Here is a 16,263-nt window from a genome sequence, read left to right on the forward strand (position 1 = left end):
ACAAGAAAAAATGTGTGAACGTGGCTATTGCATGGGCGTGAGTCGAGAGATTTCGGTGATGGATGATGGCTGTCGGTACCTGTGAGGCACAGTTTTGACGTGGCGGGCGGGACCTGCGAAGCGTGCTTTGTGAAGATTGGCGAGATCGTGATTGAAGAGTCCGGCTCAGCGTATTACAACAACGAAAAAGGAAAACACCAAATGTGACAGAGACGACCACAGGTCGCGTGCCAAAGGAAAAGCAGAAAGGTGCGAAACAGGAAAGCGAGAGTTGCGATGCTTCAAACCAACACTCGGCATTTCACGACGGGCCTATACATATTCACTTTCGTGCACGAGCAACTCTGCCACCGCCATTTCGTGCAGAGCCACCTCACGATCCTACGCGCCAGCTTCAAACGAAGCCATTGCCAGTTCTTGGTGCGCTGGCCCCGCGGACCAACGTGACACCCGTGGCGTTACAAACTCGTGGGTCTTTGCCGGAGCGACGACCAAACATAGAACGAGCCTCGTCTCTCCATGGTCTCGGTACAATCGCGAACGCCACCAGTGGCCCACAGGGTCCTGTCAACTTGACGTGCATTTCCCAAGGTAAGGGCCTCCCCTGATTTTCTGTCTTTGGCAATCTTCGATGATTGCTCGAAGAAAGTGCTTCTAACAACCGACCCCTCGCCTTGCAGTCCCACAAAGTAGGCAGATGGCAAAGCTTGGGACGGGCATAGTCGCCGCCCAGGCTACCTGAATGCTATCTTGATCTGAAAATGGAGACGTAGCTACGGATTGAGCGCCAACATGTCAACGATGAAGCAGCGTGGGCCGCTTCAATCGATCCGAATGCTGCATAAAACATCGATCATTGGGGGTCGAAAGAGAACTGGTATGGTTAGTTCTTCTTCTGAAATATGGACTGGTCAACTAGATCCTTCCAGAGAACTCTGGTCCGCACCATGAGGTTGACTTTGGGCTCAACAGCGTTCTCCTTGCGATATACCTGAACTCGCAACTTCGCCATTAGAAGGGGTCCTGCGGCATTGACCGCTGTGCCGCACCAACCGAAACCCCACAGATATCATACACAGATACCATACCTCCCACTATGGAGAATTGTAACATCAAGATAGGCTAGGGAAACCGGCACGGCACGGCGCGTGGCTAATCAAAGAGTGGCCAGAGGTGGGCTCACTTTGTGTCCGCCCAGTCGAGAGCAAGGCTGTTCCCGCCTGAGGCTAAATGATGAAACTCACGCATGTCACTGGGTTGTTGTGGAATTCCTGAGACATGTCAGTTTTCCGCTGAACTCGTCAAAAGTTGCTTGGCATTCTGAAACTGCCGAAACTTGCTCGCGTAGATCCAGGAAAGACAGTATCCTTTGCGATTTGTCGACCACCTAGGTATCTGCACTCCCAGTCGTCCATCATGGCCGGCATCACCGTCATCGTCGATTTGAACAGGTCTTGCAATGGGTTAGCTGTTTAGTGTCATGTGAGGCTGCCAATGTCAGTGCTGGTCACAATCCGTCAATCATTACTAGTTCAGTAAAGACCACATTTGTTCGGCGCGTGAGTGAGTTGTGATCCAATTCCATTCATTGATCATAACTGGCCGTAAATCGGTAAAAAATATTTTGTCTATGGCGAAAATGTTCGGTCCCCAGTCTCTGCCAGCAGTGTCTGCTTGGCTCTGCTCAATGCAGCTGTGGCGCTGGTTTCGACAGTCGTTCACACAATATGGTATCTTTTGGTCGTAACAGAAGGAGAGTCTCGGCCGGACGCCTATTGAAGAGCCTTGCGCGCGAAGGTAGGAAGCACAAAGGCTGCCTCATGGATCTCCTTGCTGTAGTACCTGCAGAGCTGCTCCTCCTCTTCGCGAGACCAGCTACGGAGGGGCTTCTTGAGGTCGCGGTTGGCATCCTTGCTGCAGACCATGAAACCAATCTGACCCGAGGGATAGGTGGGGATGGTGGTGTATCCGTACTCGACGGTGGGGAAGACCTCCTTGCATGCCTTCTTCAGGTTGACGATGAGTGGCATGTGAAGCCATTGGTTCTCAGCTACATGGAGTGATATTAGCAAAGACTCTTACAAGCACCTGTCCGGTGCATGAGTGGCCCCTGCAGGTCAATCGCAGGGCTGAGGGTTAGGATGGGGCTTACAACCTTGCGTGGTAATGACACCACCTTCGCGGAGCGCGCCATTGAGGAGCTCAAAGTACTCCTTCTTGAACAGGGCCTCGGCGGGACCCTCTGGGTCACTAGAGTCGGTAATGATGACGTCGAATTGGCCCTTCTTGTCCTCGAGGAACTTGAAGCCGTCGCCGACGATGGTCTGGACCTTGGGATGGTTGAAGCCAACAGACATGCCGGGCAGATACTGCTTTGAGAGACGGATGACGGCCTCGTCAATGTCGCAGAGGACGGCCTCCTTGACGCAGTCGTGCTTGACGATCTCACGAAGGACACCACCGTCACCACCGCCAATGACCAAGACCCTCTCGGGGTTGGGGTGTGCGTTCATACCCAGGTGGGTGATCATCTCCTGGTAGCTGCCCCCTCATCATCAGCCCTATTTTTGGGGGGGGTGTTTGCGCATGGCGGAACCTACGAGAACTCATCCCGCTCGGTGCACTGGATCACATTGTCGAGCACAAGGACCATGCCGTAGTCGGTTGACTCGAAAATGAGGATATCCTGGTACAAGCTCTTCTCGTGGTGAAGCACCTCCTTGACCTGCAGCGTCATGGCCTGGCCGGGCCACATGTTGGAGATTTCGCGAAACCAGCCATCTGCACGATGCCTTGTCAATTACTGTGCCGTGACCATTGTGTTCTTCTTTTGTCGAGGGGGCGGAGCAGCGTAATACTATGTATTTACTTGGGGTTGTTCTTACCCTTGATGGTGGGGTGCTCAATCGAAGGCATCTTGCAGTATTGGCGTGTGTGGAGAGAAGAAGGTGGTGGGTACAGAGGGGTGAGATGGGCTGTCTTGCAGAGGGGAGAGATTGGACGAAGGAGCCTCAATCGGATATACAGTGAATTGTTGGAGTTTGTTGCAAAGCCAATGAAGTTTTTCATGCAACTGATTGTCAGTGGTCTGGTCAGGCTACCGCGATTTTCGCTGTTTTTTTTTCCCTTCCCTTCGCGGCCCAAAGCCAGCAGCCGTGCGTCATTTGCTGCCCCGCGGCCACCTAGCCACCGTCCCCACTACTCGATGGGGAAGGCTTCGCCGGCCGCAAACAACAACCACCTCGGGACTGACTGGATTGGTTTGCCTCTCTGTTCGCTACTTGGCTACGCTGACATGGGCGGGCTGATTTCCCGAGTATTCCAATGCTACATGTACTCTTAGAGGACAATCTAGTCTTGAGGCAGAAGATGTCGGTATAAGGTAGATGGCCTTGGTTCAACGTTTCGCTCTTGTTGTCGTTGTGTTGTGCCGTGCCAGTGTGCTGTCTTATATATATATTTGATTACAGTACGAATACATGTATTCGTTCACTATGAGTCTGAAGCCTGGAACTTGCCTAATTTTGGACCAACTACGCAGCATTCTCCAGCATGACTGATGGCTATCATGATAGAAAACGACGACGCACGAGGTGGAGTAAAGTGATTTCTGGTGATTTTTGAAGCAATCCCAACCCCAAGCGAAGATTTGGGCACAGCTGTGCCATGATACTCAACAAAATGGGCAATCCAGGCATTTCCCAGTAACAAATATTGATGGAAGCGGATCAAGACTCTTCTTGCTCGACAGATGTTTCTGCTGGAACAAGATCCACAAACGTTCTTTAGAGGGGAGGAGGAGGGCAAGCTCCCCATGGGCATCCATTCAGCCAATGAGCGACAATCAGGGTCCAGTCCTGCCAAACATGCCAAACACATTCGTGTCTTCATCAATTGACCATCTTCACCACACTCTTGCACAGAGCATTGCAACCTCCATTAAGCCTCTCATATCCCCTCAAATCCTCTCAAGTCTTTGAAAATATGGATCCCTATTCCCCAGAAGGAGGTGCGCTTGTCTTGTTCCACGCATCACAAGACAGACAGACAGCTTGCTGACGCCAACCCAGAGCTGATAAACATCCATTCGGCCTTCCACGCGGGCGCCTACCAAACTGTCATAGACTTTGATACCTCTTCCTTCTCCGCCTCCAACAGTCTGCCTGTGCGCGTACTCCAATTGCGCTCGCAAATCGCCTTGGGTCACGCAAAAGCCGTCTCGGACGAACTGGCCAGCGAGAAGACACCGGACCTGGTTGCGATCAAATTACTGGCAGACTACGAGCAGGGCAAAGATGTGCTAGAGCAGGCAAAGAACCTGGCTGAGACGCAAGGGCAGGAGAACCTGACGGTACAATTGTGCACCGCGATGATATTGGAGAGAGCCGGGGAGACAGAGGCAGCGCTAGAGGTGTTGAGTAAACACCAGGGCAGTTTGGATGCGTAAGTTGCCCTTGAACTTGGAGACTGGGCGATTAAGAGTATGGCCAAATCATTGGGGTATCAGCTAATTTCCCCTCCAGCGTAGCACTCATCGTGCAAATTCACCTCCGCCAGAACCGCACAGATCTCGCCCTCAAGGAAGCGCAGCGCGCACGGAAATGGGCACAGGATAGTCTACTCGTCAATATCGCCGAGAGCTGGGTTGGCATGCGCGAGGTACGTTCTCCCTTTCCTGCGAAGTCCGCACATCACCCACGACAGACAAGATGCATGCATAATCTAACCATCTCTCCCAGGGCGGCGAAAAATACCAATCCGCATTCTACGTCTTCGAAGAACTAGCCACATCCGCCCAATCGCAGTCCCCCCACTCGCTTGTCGCCCAGGCCGTCTCGGAACTGCACCTTGGCCGCCTACCCGAAGCCGAAGCTGCGCTGCAACAAGCCCTCGCCATCGACGCAAACTCGGCAGACACGCTCGCCAACCTCATCGTCCTCGATACGCTGCTCGGCAAGCGCGAGGAGACGCAGCAGTTGAAGACGCAGCTGCAGAGCGTGGCGCCGGATCATGCGGCGCTGGCGGACTGGAAGGAGAAGAAGGAGGAGTTTGCCAAAGCGGCGAGCAAGTACACTCCTAAGTTTGAGGTGGCATCGTGAAGAGGGTTATCAAGGTTGGGGAATTCAGAGTATGCCAAGCTTACATGTATGCATGTGTGTTTGGGCGCTCACATGCTCAACTTACAATGGCAAACCGAAATGCCCGGGCAGAGGATAGAAAAAAAGCCTAAGCCTCGATACGAACTTGTAACACAATCAAGACATTTCCAGTATACAAAAAAAAATCCACAACTGCAACTTCAAGAACACGTGAATGAATGGATAACCCAACGCACCACTCCCAAAGCCTGTCCAATAGATGACCCAAAACGCGGCTCTTAAGCTTCACCTCACCTCACCTCCCTCTGACACCATGGCATCCCAACACTGCAAACAATGTCACGTGCATTGTTTATATTTCAAACATGTGCTCTGATTCCTTGTTTTACATAGTACGGTACATACACACCACCCTCCCGCCATCGTCATACTTGACTGCTAAAACGCAGGACAGAGGAGAATGTGCATGATGATAGGGTACATGTATGGTGTCGGTGTTGCATCATGTAGGTGGACGATGCAGGGGGGAGAGGGGCATGTGTTGAGCGGGGCGGGATGTAGCGTATTGTACTCTATTGTAACTTACAGTACATGTGTAGGTTGGGGTGGAGTGGGGGTGTGTACAATGTACAATGTATGTACAAGCTGGCGATGCATGTATTGGTATACTAATATAACATAACATGACATCACATACCGGTACATCCCACAGACAATCCCACACGCCAACTCCAACACCACACCACACCACACCACACTCTCAGTACGGGTACACTCTCCCACTCCCACACCGCAACCGCTAGATAACCCAGCCCAACATTCCCAATGTCAGCCACCTATACATGCAATCCCAAAGCTAACCCCCAGCGCACGGTAGACGCAGATCGCCGCGCCAGGCTACGGACCGGGGTTTTTTTGCCTTGGCGGTCGATCGGTGCCGAGACCAGAGGGGCGGGATGGGTGGTGGGGGTGTGTATGTATGTGTGAAGTAGTAGTATGTAGATAACTGTACAAACTATGTATGTACCGTATATACAAGTATGTATATATCATACGTATATACGCATGTACGGCAGTGTCCACCCAAGCAGCCGCTGGCTAGGAAAAATCAGCATGGCCATCCATCTATGGAGGGTGGGTGGGATGGTGTTTGATCGGCGTGTTGATTTCAATCCTTCAATCCAGTTTTCAGCAACAGTAAGTCAGTAGTAGGTTGGATTCGCAGGCACACATCCACCACACCCACCCGACAAGTTCCAAAAAGGCAATCAAACGCGCGCTGGCTCTCATCTATGTAGGTAGCTATGCCCACGGGGGTTCCTGCTGTCCTGACACGTCAAGTGTGTTGAAGGCAGACGGGCTGGAAACTCCAACTGTGTTAGCGTCGGGAGGTGCGACATCCGAGCCTCGTCGAAGCAATCTTAGAACAAGCTTAACTGGGCCCGGCAACCAATCTGAGCACGCGTGGTCTAAGCGCCGTAGCCGTCCATTCCAGATGCGGAAATGGAGAGTGTCGATTTGGGGAGAGGATTTCGGTACAGGAGCTGTGGTGGGTGGGTTGGAGGACTGCATGGCTGGCCGCTTGTCACTGCAGGGAATTGTCGATTTCTCGTTTTATGGTTGCTTTGCGCCGCTGCTGCAGTCCGTCACCAATCCATTCGCTGTCTTATTCCCCGCTGAACATGCGCGCAACTGGCTCAGGCGAGTCATTTTGCCGCTGCAGAGTCGATCACGAGTTCCCGAGCTCGCCGCTGCCTCGCCCAGATTTCGGGGCAACTGAGAGCACCAGCCATCGTCGTCATTAGACCCTGGTGGTGTTGGTCAAGATGGAATCGGCCGGCAGGTTCGATGTACAAACACCCATGATTGAGAACATGGTTGTGGGAGTGCCGCCAGTATTCGAAGGCTTGACAAAGGAGCTGGACAAGATTGTCGAACAGCCACTGCTCGGCCCAAGGACGAATTTCCCCGCAGGTAGGAGAGGCCCAGTACATGCATGGCTAACATGAACGTGTCTAACACCAAGACAGCTTCCTTTACCTTCACCCGGAAAGATGTTTCTGGAAACCACAGACCACAGGCAATCGCCCATCGAGGGTACAAGGCAAAGTTTCCAGAGAACACCATGGGCGCTTTCAAAGGTGCTGTAGAAGTTGGTGCAGAAGGGCTGGAAACTGATATACATCTGACCAAAGACGGGGTGGTTGTCCTGTCGCACGTGGGTTTGCCGCAAGGCAGGAGGATACTTGCAGGCTGACTGTGACCAGGACAAGGACCTGAAGCGTTGCTTTGGCCGCGAGGAAAGGATTATAGATTGTGACTACGACTTCTTGAGTGGACTGCGAACACTGAAGGCGCCGCATGAGCCGTTACCCCGCCTGGTCGACTTGCTCGAGTATCTGGCACAGCCTGGATTGGAAGACATCTGGGTGATGCTCGATATCAAGGTATGACCTTATGTGAGTTTTGTTGGGGAGTGGCGTGCTGATCAAAATGCAGCTCGATAATGAGGCCGACGATGTGATGCGCTTGATTGCAGAAACAATACAGAGTATACGTCCTTTGCCGTCGCGGCCATGGCGCAGCCGTATCGTACTTGGGTGCTGGGCGGCCAAGTACCTGCCACTGTGCTCCCGCTATTTGCCTGGGTTCCCAGTTACACATATTGGCTTCTCCACGCTCGTGGCCTCCTACTTCTTCACAGTACCCAACATCTCCTTCAACATGAACCAGGCTGTGTTGATGACACCGTGGGGACGCCTGTTTCTCCGCAAGGCTCAGCGGGAACAGCGGCCCGTGTATGCATGGACGGTAAACGATGCGTCGAGAATGCGGTGGGATATACGGCGAGGGTTGGATGGCGTCATCACGGATGATCCCAAGCTGTTCCTCGAGGTGCGGCGGGCGTGGCATGAGGGCACGAAGGATGGTGTGAGCCTGATGACATGGCTGGATGTGGCCAGACTCAACTTCTTTGCTCTCATCTACGCCATCTTGTTCTACTTCATGTTTGGCTTTTCACAGAAGAGGTCGCCAGTCAAAGTGAAGGCGACGGCGGAAGGTTGAGCTGTGCAATTAGCGCCAGCGTAGGGTAGATGGATGAAATGATGACAGCCAACATGCATGTGCACACAAGACACTATGGCTGCGCTGACGGTGCCATGCCAAAGAAGAGGGATGCCCTCTTGTCGTCGTGATGAGCTGAGGTATCATGGCTTGGGAAGTCTGACATGACACAGATGACAGTGCAGGTGGACGGGCCATGGACAGGCCGGGGTCTTTTGGGGGGGGGAACGCGACTTGGTCCAACCCCACTACGCGTCGACATTGGTTATATTGTATGTAGCCCCAACCAACAACAACTTAAAACAACAACCATGCCCAGGTACGGTGGTCTTGCATGAACCTTCCACCCTTGCTCAACTTCACTGACCCTTCACTGACCTTCACTGCCACAGAGAAATAATAACGCTGCAAGCCGGCCAGTGCGGCAACAGCGTCGGGCAGCAGTTCTGGCAGCAGCTGTGTCAGGAGCACGGCATCAATGCGGACGGTAATCTCCAAGACTTTGCGACTGAAGGCGGCGACCGGAAAGATGTCTTCTTCTACCAATCCGACGACACGCGCTATATTCCTCGCGCCATCCTCTTGGATCTCGAGCCAAGGGTGCTCAACTCCATCCAGGCGAGCGCATACAGGAACATCTACAACCCCGAGAACTTTTACATACACAAGGATGGAACGGGTGCGGGCAACAACTGGGGCATGGGCTACAGCATGGGCGAACAAGTGCACGAAGACATCCTCGACATGATTGATCGGGAAGCAGACGGCTCGGACTCGCTTGAAGGCTTCATGATGCTGCACTCGATCGCTGGCGGTACTGGTTCTGGTCTGGGCTCCTACATGCTCGAGCGACTCAATGACCGCTTTCCTAAGAAGCTTATCCAAACCTATAGTGTTTTTCCCAACACACACGACGGTGATATCGTCGTCCAGCCATACAACAGTCTGCTCAGTATGCGCCGGTTAACACAAAATGCGGACTCTGTCGTAAGTGGACCCCATTGGCACCCTTATGGAGAGAGATACAGAATAGCTGATTGATTAGGTTGTTCTCGATAACGGAGCCTTGTCGAAAATTGCTGCAGACCGATTGCACGTTATGAACCCGTCGTTTGAGCAAACTAATCAGCTCGTCTCGACCGTCATGTCCGCCAGCACCACGACCCTCCGATACCCCGGCTACATGCACAATGACCTTGTAGGCATCGTTGCATCGCTCATCCCCACGCCCCGTTGCCACTTCCTCATGACTTCATACACCCCATTCTCGGGCGAGAACGTCGAGCAAGCCAAGACGGTCCGCAAGACCACCGTTTTGGACGTCATGAGACGATTACTCCAACCAAAGAACCGCATGGTCTCCACCAATCCAACCAAGAAGAGCTGCTACATGTCCATTCTGAACATCATCCAAGGAGAGGCAGACCCTTCCGACGTAAGACACCCCTCTCCTCCTCCTTCGGCCCAATGCCGACTAACCATACCAGGTCCACAAATCGCTCATGCGCATCCGCGAACGCCGTCTTGCAACCTTCATCCCCTGGGGCCCCGCCTCCATCCAAGTCGCGCTTACCAAAAAATCACCCTACGTCACATCCTCCCACCGCGTCTCGGGCCTCATGCTCGCCAACCACACGGGCATCGCTACCCTCTTCAAACGCATCGTAGCCCAATACTCGACATTGCGCAAACGCAATGCCTTCCTCGAAAGCTATAAGCGAGAAGCGCCCTTTCGCGACGGCCTCGGCGAATTCGACGAGGCCAAGGAGGTCGTCCAGGGCCTGATTGAGGAGTACGAGGATGCCGAGGAGGCGGATTATTTGACCAAGGGCATTGTGGCACCTGCGGAGGAGGCTGAGGATAAAAGAGTGGGCTAGGTGCTGTGTGACGGACAAGTTGAGGGAGATTTTGAGGGAGAGGGTATTTTATGCGACGGGCTTGATGGGCTGAAGGGATGCAGGATGTACGGATGGTAGAGGTTGAATTGACACGGCACACACAAACCTCTACTCACGAGTCTATTATTTCAAGCGAAGAGCGGAAAAGAAGAAGAGAAAATTTCAAGATGGCGTTTGCGTTTACGTTTTGCATCAGAGCCATGTTGGCTCAGGCTAGGGATTGTTCGGACAAGTGGCGCTTTGGGCGTTTTGAAAGATGATGGCCAATATTTTCACTTTTTAGCAGATGGGTGATGTGTACATGTGTCATATGACGTGATGATTATTATGAAGTGAAAGTGTGCACTTGTCCGAGTAAATTGCGGATCTCAACTTCAAGGGTGTGAGGGTTTTTGGGGGAAGAATTTATAATGGATTCGGTGTGGGATAGTTTGTGGGCGTATTGGGCAGTTGGGGAGCATGATAGCACATGTCCCAGGGACTTCGCGAGGAAGAAATTCATCTTTTACCATTTTCAACTTTGAAATGACGGCAAGGGGAAAGAAAGAAAAGCACCCCCCCCCCCCCCCATGACAAAAAAAAATAATCGTTCTTGGCATGGCCTACCGGTAGCCACCATCACAATCTCGAGGTTACTCGCCTAGTAGCCTGTAATTATCAATTTCAAAGTATTTGAATCATCTGTCATCCTAGCTATTATCTATCATCTTACACTTGTACCTAGTCATTCCATCTAACTATATATCTACGGTAACTACACACATCGTGAGTACGACGACATCTGAGCGGCATGCCAAGAACGAGTATTTTTTTGTCATGGGGGGTGCATTCTTGACTTATGGCCCTGTATACACACTTGTCATTCCTTCAATCATGTCACAGTGTTTTTTTTTCTGCCCCCCAGCCGTTAAATCGCGTGTGCCGGGGGGGTTTTTTCTTGGTTGTGCCAGGGATGTAGTGGCGGGATACTAGTATTGGAATAGTATCGCAAAGCAGGATCTACGGGCGAGGATTAGGCGGAAGGGGGAATGCAGTGTAGGTTGAACAGCGCATGCTGTTTCCTAGTTACCTGCCTACTGTGTAGGTAGGTTTTTTGTGCAACAGCGCTTGGCACCGCTTGAAATGATGTAGCGGATTTTGGGATCTGCGCGCTGTTGTGTTGCGTTAGGAGCGTGAGATTTGGGGGTTTTACGTTTATTTTCCGAATGGGTGAGTTGTAGGATGTACGTGATGGTCTGAAATGTCGAGATGAGGGACAAGTGATGATCCTGCTCAGGCAGAGGTAGCTTAGAATCCTGACTGGAGTTGGAGAAATCCGGGCATGTTGGGGACAGTTGAGAAACATTGTGCGCATGCTGACATCCGATGTATGCAGATAGGTACAGACTGGGAGACTGGGTACATGTCTTGTTTTGTTGCAAGAGCTTGATCTGCAGGTCCGCGCCTTGGGCCGTTGGTCACATGGTAGGCTAGGTATGTATGTATCTACGACGGAAGCGAGAAAGGCTGGAGATGGGACGGCTGACTTTCCTCCACGGTAAAGAGATCTAGTGCCGATTAGCGAGCAACCACGAGATGTAGAAGATATGTACCTACACGGCGGGGAAGGTATGGCTCGGTGGGTGGTGTGGTCTCAGATGCGCCCTACTATCGGAGATGCACACACATGTAGATAGTAGTGTATCTGATTGGAGTTGTTTGGGGAGAAGAAAAGTCGAAAGAATGGACCCTACTATGAGCGCACCTACATGTCATCTCGATGTTTCCCGTCGATCGTCACATGCTCACATGCTGTCGCAAATGCCAGTACTACTTTCCTATGGCACAGTTCAGGTTTTCTGATGGTCGTTCGCCCCAAACTCGGTACTTGGAACTTTGCCCATCAACTTTAGCACGCGACTGAGCCACCTAGTAGCAATAGGTTCTCGCCAGACTGTGGCGATCGGAGATAATTTCCGCACAAGACCTGTACTTGTGTGGCTTCTTTTCCTTGCAAAAGTCCATGCTTGACCAGAATTAGAGTTTCCGCACTCTCCACCACGTGGTGCCCGCGGTCGAGAGTTGAAGCTATCAGGGGTTTCCCGCCAACTAAGCCCAGTCAAGGCACGGAAACGATAGTTAGCTGCCAGTCAGACAGCCGTGCATTGAACAGAACTCCACCCCAGGGCAATTGGCGTGACAAGGAAGATGGTAGCAGGAGGGGGGGGGGGGTCGGAGAAAGAAGATTTTTGACAATCGTGGTAGCTTGGCTTGGATGTCTACCGGTACTGTGCAGTAGATAGCCTGGTGTCTGCAAGTTGCAGATGCTATAGAGCAAAGGCTGGACCAGTAGGAAGCACTGCCTGAAGACGATGAGCAAGTGGACGGATGCGAGTCAAGAGGTGGTTCTGCGACTGGGAAATCCTCCAATGTGATGGTTGATCGAGGTTGAGGAGTGAAGTCATCTCATCAGAAGCGGGCTAGCGAGGTGGGCCCCGAAATGGCTTGGCCGAACCTCCTACAAGCATCAACTCGACCAGAGACACAGTCAGCAACGTTTTGTTTAGCCCGATTGCGCAACTCGAGCCTACCCAGACTAGAACCCTCGGATTTATAAGAGGAACTTGGACACTGTGGCCGTGACCAACACAGCCTGGCCAAAAAACTCTCTCTCTCTCTCTCTCTCTCTCTCTATCTCTCTCTCTCCGAAACCAGCGTTGGGGAACAAAGGGCCAGAATAGTCATCTCAACCGGCCTTCCCTCGGTGCTACTCCCCGCCCTCCGATTCGCACACAGCGCAGACGAGCCTGATGACGACGTAAAAAGCGAATTGCGACTGTGGTTCACCTCCACGTCCCTCAGGGCGAAGGTTCTATCTTAAATCCTCCCCATGTGCCTATCTTCGCCGATTGAGCTGCATTACGTTACAGCGCGCCCGCCTGGTTGACCGATTGTGGATACCATCATACCAGCTAGATGAATCACACAAGCATGACCACCCCTCGAAGGAAGGCCTGTGTGGAGTGCCGACAGCAAAAGGTACATTTCCTCTACACCACCAACCACACTCGACAATGCCTATGGCGATGGGCTGGGAAAGCTGACTCTACAGATCCGCTGCGATGTCGAACAGCACAAGACCCCACATGATCCCTGTGGGCGTTGCAAGAAGATGGGCCTTGAATGCAGGATCCTTCCGACATCAACAAGGAACCTACGCCAAACCAAGGCAGAGATGCGACGAGAGCTTGAAGAATTGAGATGGAATCTCCGCCAGAATTCAGGAGATCCAAACCATACTCAGTCGACTACAGCGTCACCAAATGTTGACATGCACCACTACACTCCACACGAACATGCCTCCGGAACCTACTCCGACCCATCTGCCAGGACCGAAGGATCCCAGTCTCTCTCCCCAGCTTTCGAATCAAGGCCACCAACAAGAAAAGGTTCGGATAACCGCGCAACGCTGCCTCGCTATGTCGATGGCTATCTCCTCGATGCCAGGAAAATCGACGATTGCTTCACCCTGTACGTACATCAGCCATGAATCCTGAATTCTCCCAAGCTCATTTCCCATGTAGATTCTTCAACCAATATCATCCGCGTTTTCCCATTTTAGATCCCTCATTAGGGCCTAACGAGTACTATGATCTATCTCCTTTTTTGTTCTGGGCCATTGTCGTCACGGGATCAAGGCGATACACCGAGGACACCTTGGTTTTGGAAAAGACCAGCCAGCATATCGCCCCACTCGCCTTCTCATCCATGGCCTTGCGTTCCTCGCCAATACCAGTCATCCAAGGCCTTCTTATTCTGTGTACTTGGCGGTTACCAACAAATTCCATGTACAAAGACATGACCCATCTGATGTGTGGTTCCGCAGTTCATTTGGCGACTCAGATTGGTCTCCACATCTCCGGTGAGGGGCAGGATTTTGCAAGGATGCCGCTCAAGAAAGATCAAGACTTGAAAATCACGCGAGCTAAGTTATGGTTATGTTGCGTGATCGTGTCCATCCGGTAAGTGGTGACGATGTATCCATACGACAGCAGCTAATTTCGACAAAGGACGAGCTGCGCTGAGGGAATACCACCCCTTGCCGAATCATTCTTCGATGGTGATGAACGTGAGAGGGAAGATATGGTCCCGCATCTTCCAGTCGACTTGCAGTACTTGCACAAGGTCTTTATTGTTCTGCTTCGTGCAATGGTAGCAATGGGCAAGACCAATCTACAATCGATCAAGTGCGATGTCCGCGTGCTGCGATCCCTCATCAGTATATTTGATTCACAACTGGTTAGCTTATCCACATCCTCCCCAAGCCCCCTTGGTAAGTGCCAGCTCCGCTTCCTCTTGAAGCGACGCGTCGGCTGACTAGGCAGACTCGTTACAACTTGAATGCGCCCGCGTCCACATCATGGCTTTCCACTTCTTTGCTCACCCAACAAATCCCGGACCGGATATGGATGGCTTCTCTCGCCTTTACTCACTATGTGTCGGAGTCATTGAAACAGCCTTTAACATGATTATGACAGATCCCACATCTCTTCCTTCGGTATCGCAGTCTTTCATTGACAGGACCATCGCGCTCGCCGGTTTTGCCATTCTCAGACTTGTGCGGAGTTCGCTCGCACAACATTTGGATATTACTGCGGGAGAGCGAGCATTCTCACATGCCGTGCAATTTCTGAAGAATTCATCCTTACAGCCAGGTGATATCGGCATTCGCACAGCTCTCATCATGAATGATCTCTGGCAAAGCAATAGGGTTTTCCGCAGGAAAGATGGACGACTGGAGCCGCTTGCGCTAAGGCTGAGGACTAGACTAAGTATGAGCATCAGCTACGACATGTTCTGGTATTGGCGAGAAGAATTTGGAAACATGCAAAATCCTTATAATAGCGAAGATGCCACAGTCTCGTCGAATGAAAATACAAAGCCAAATACACCTCGTAAGTTGTTGCATCCCTCTGAGCGGTATAGTTACTGATGAACAGGCCAAGCGTATACTTCGCAACCACTCCAGGAGGCACCGAACCCGACCCTGGGGATGCCGAATCCCTTGAATAAGTTTGATCCCACCTTGATGAACCCCCAACTACAGGATCCTGCTCTCGTGAACTTTAACGGTGGTTGGGATAGCTCCGAGTACGGTGTTCCCCCTATGTTGGATCAATTCCCAGATTACGATTGGGCAGCGGGCTTCGAGTTTTCCAATAGTAACATGCCCACTATTCCCATTGGTGCCATGAACCCAGCCATGCAACAAGGAAACGCCGCAAACATGGGGTATACCTTTGGCTGAATGCTAGGCATACGAAAGACTGGACCAGCCACAGAATTAAGAGACGGGAATATTGCGGCTATCGACCAGGGCATTTCGATCATGCCGGGTCTGCCAGGCTGTTCAAAGTTTGAATAAGCTGGGAGTTCTAACTTCATAGCGCCACCGCTCAAAAACGCGAAAAGTGTGGATCAGTCAACGGGGTACAAATGCCCACCAGTACGGAGTATTGGGATAAACTCTACCTTCCTCAGCAATCGGAACGGGCCTGGTCCAGGACTGTGGCATACTGGTAGTATGCCAAGTACATATCAAAATGGCCAACCAAATATCCAGGCCACCAAAGAAGGGATATGCTGTGCAGAGGAAACAGGAAGACTCTCGAAATGTAGTGCACTACATATCGTGCGGATCATGCAACGAATAAAAACCATGATCGGTAAATCTCGGATGGCAGCCGATGGTCCTTGGATCTGGAAGGGGAACATAACCCACAGGATCAGGGATTAATGAGGGGCCGAATAAAGACCTGGGTGAGAATGCCGTAGTTGACCGGCCGGTGGAGCAACATTTAGCTCTTACCACTTCAGCACCCGCTCGTGCACCCAGAAGTCTTCGAGGTTGGATCACAGCAAGGGACGACATGTGTCCTGCTCGCATACAGACCCTACTCCTGCAGTCGAAGACTTACTTCGGTTCAGAAACGACCACATGATTCCCCACGACCTGCACTGGAGTAAAACGGTCAATCAATGTATGCGACGTGAGTCCATATCGTTGTTGTGTAGAGTACACATCTGTACAGGGTGTTTTCCTTGACATTCATTGTATTTCTGCAACAAAGACTGGAATGAAAACACATCTGGTTTACATGCACCAGTCTTTAGTACAACCTGCTCACGCAACAAGCTAACTATTCCCATATCTCAAGTGC

At 51.8% G+C, this 16,263-nt stretch overlaps 8 protein-coding genes across 8 annotated transcripts; 5 read left to right on the top strand and 3 right to left on the bottom strand.

The window, feature by feature from the left end:
* Positions 1-394: 394 nt before the first annotated feature.
* Positions 395-583, bottom strand: IAQ61_007710 (uncharacterized protein; the record flags this gene model as incomplete). Its single annotated transcript, XM_066097697.1, has 1 exon — positions 395-583. One exon carries the CDS (start codon positions 581-583, stop codon positions 395-397), a length of 189 nt encoding a protein of 62 aa, XP_065952194.1.
* A 914-nt stretch (positions 584-1,497) lies between these two features.
* Positions 1,498-3,124, bottom strand: SPE3 (putrescine aminopropyltransferase). The gene is made up of 4 exons (XM_003842100.2): positions 2,886-3,124; positions 2,601-2,781; positions 2,153-2,541; positions 1,498-2,050 (listed from the first exon to the last, which is right to left on the bottom strand). The coding sequence occupies exons 1-4, from the start codon at positions 3,067-3,069 to the stop codon at positions 1,773-1,775; spliced, it is 1,032 nt and encodes a 343-aa protein (XP_003842148.2). The 5' UTR covers positions 3,070-3,124; the 3' UTR covers positions 1,498-1,772.
* A 368-nt stretch (positions 3,125-3,492) lies between these two features.
* IAQ61_007712 (uncharacterized protein) lies at positions 3,493-3,879 on the bottom strand (the record flags this gene model as incomplete). The annotated part of the gene is made up of 1 exon (XM_066097698.1): positions 3,493-3,879. The coding sequence occupies one exon, from the start codon at positions 3,877-3,879 to the stop codon at positions 3,493-3,495; it is 387 nt and encodes a 128-aa protein (XP_065952195.1).
* A 105-nt stretch (positions 3,880-3,984) lies between these two features.
* Positions 3,985-5,099, top strand: IAQ61_007713 (uncharacterized protein; the record flags this gene model as incomplete). Its single annotated transcript, XM_003842099.1, has 4 exons — positions 3,985-4,009; positions 4,071-4,443; positions 4,524-4,659; positions 4,740-5,099. The coding sequence occupies 4 exons, from the start codon at positions 3,985-3,987 to the stop codon at positions 5,097-5,099; spliced, it is 894 nt and encodes a 297-aa protein (XP_003842147.1).
* Positions 5,100-6,669: 1,570 nt separating this feature from the next.
* IAQ61_007714 (uncharacterized protein) lies at positions 6,670-6,879 on the top strand (the record flags this gene model as incomplete). The annotated part of the gene is made up of 1 exon (XM_066097699.1): positions 6,670-6,879. The coding sequence occupies one exon, from the start codon at positions 6,670-6,672 to the stop codon at positions 6,877-6,879; it is 210 nt and encodes a 69-aa protein (XP_065952196.1).
* A 46-nt stretch (positions 6,880-6,925) lies between these two features.
* Positions 6,926-8,165, top strand: IAQ61_007715 (uncharacterized protein; the record flags this gene model as incomplete). Its single annotated transcript, XM_003842098.1, has 4 exons — positions 6,926-7,073; positions 7,130-7,317; positions 7,367-7,546; positions 7,599-8,165. The coding sequence occupies 4 exons, from the start codon at positions 6,926-6,928 to the stop codon at positions 8,163-8,165; spliced, it is 1,083 nt and encodes a 360-aa protein (XP_003842146.1).
* Positions 8,166-8,476: 311 nt separating this feature from the next.
* TUB4 (gamma-tubulin) lies at positions 8,477-10,042 on the top strand (the record flags this gene model as incomplete). Its single annotated transcript, XM_066097700.1, has 4 exons — positions 8,477-8,484; positions 8,558-9,152; positions 9,211-9,600; positions 9,653-10,042. The coding sequence occupies 4 exons, from the start codon at positions 8,477-8,479 to the stop codon at positions 10,040-10,042; spliced, it is 1,383 nt and encodes a 460-aa protein (XP_065952197.1).
* Positions 10,043-12,520: 2,478 nt separating this feature from the next.
* Positions 12,521-15,350, top strand: IAQ61_007717 (uncharacterized protein; the record flags this gene model as incomplete). Its single annotated transcript, XM_003842096.2, has 6 exons — positions 12,521-13,081; positions 13,155-13,573; positions 13,627-14,064; positions 14,113-14,375; positions 14,428-14,997; positions 15,043-15,350. The coding sequence occupies exons 1-6, from the start codon at positions 13,019-13,021 to the stop codon at positions 15,348-15,350; spliced, it is 2,061 nt and encodes a 686-aa protein (XP_003842144.2). The 5' UTR covers positions 12,521-13,018.
* Between the last annotated feature and the right edge of the window lie 913 nt (positions 15,351-16,263).

The sequence above is a fragment of the Plenodomus lingam genome (genome assembly GCF_022343315.1).
Source record: "Plenodomus lingam strain CAN1 chromosome Unknown contig_3, whole genome shotgun sequence".
Taxonomy (NCBI): Eukaryota; Fungi; Ascomycota; class Dothideomycetes; order Pleosporales; family Leptosphaeriaceae; genus Plenodomus; species Plenodomus lingam.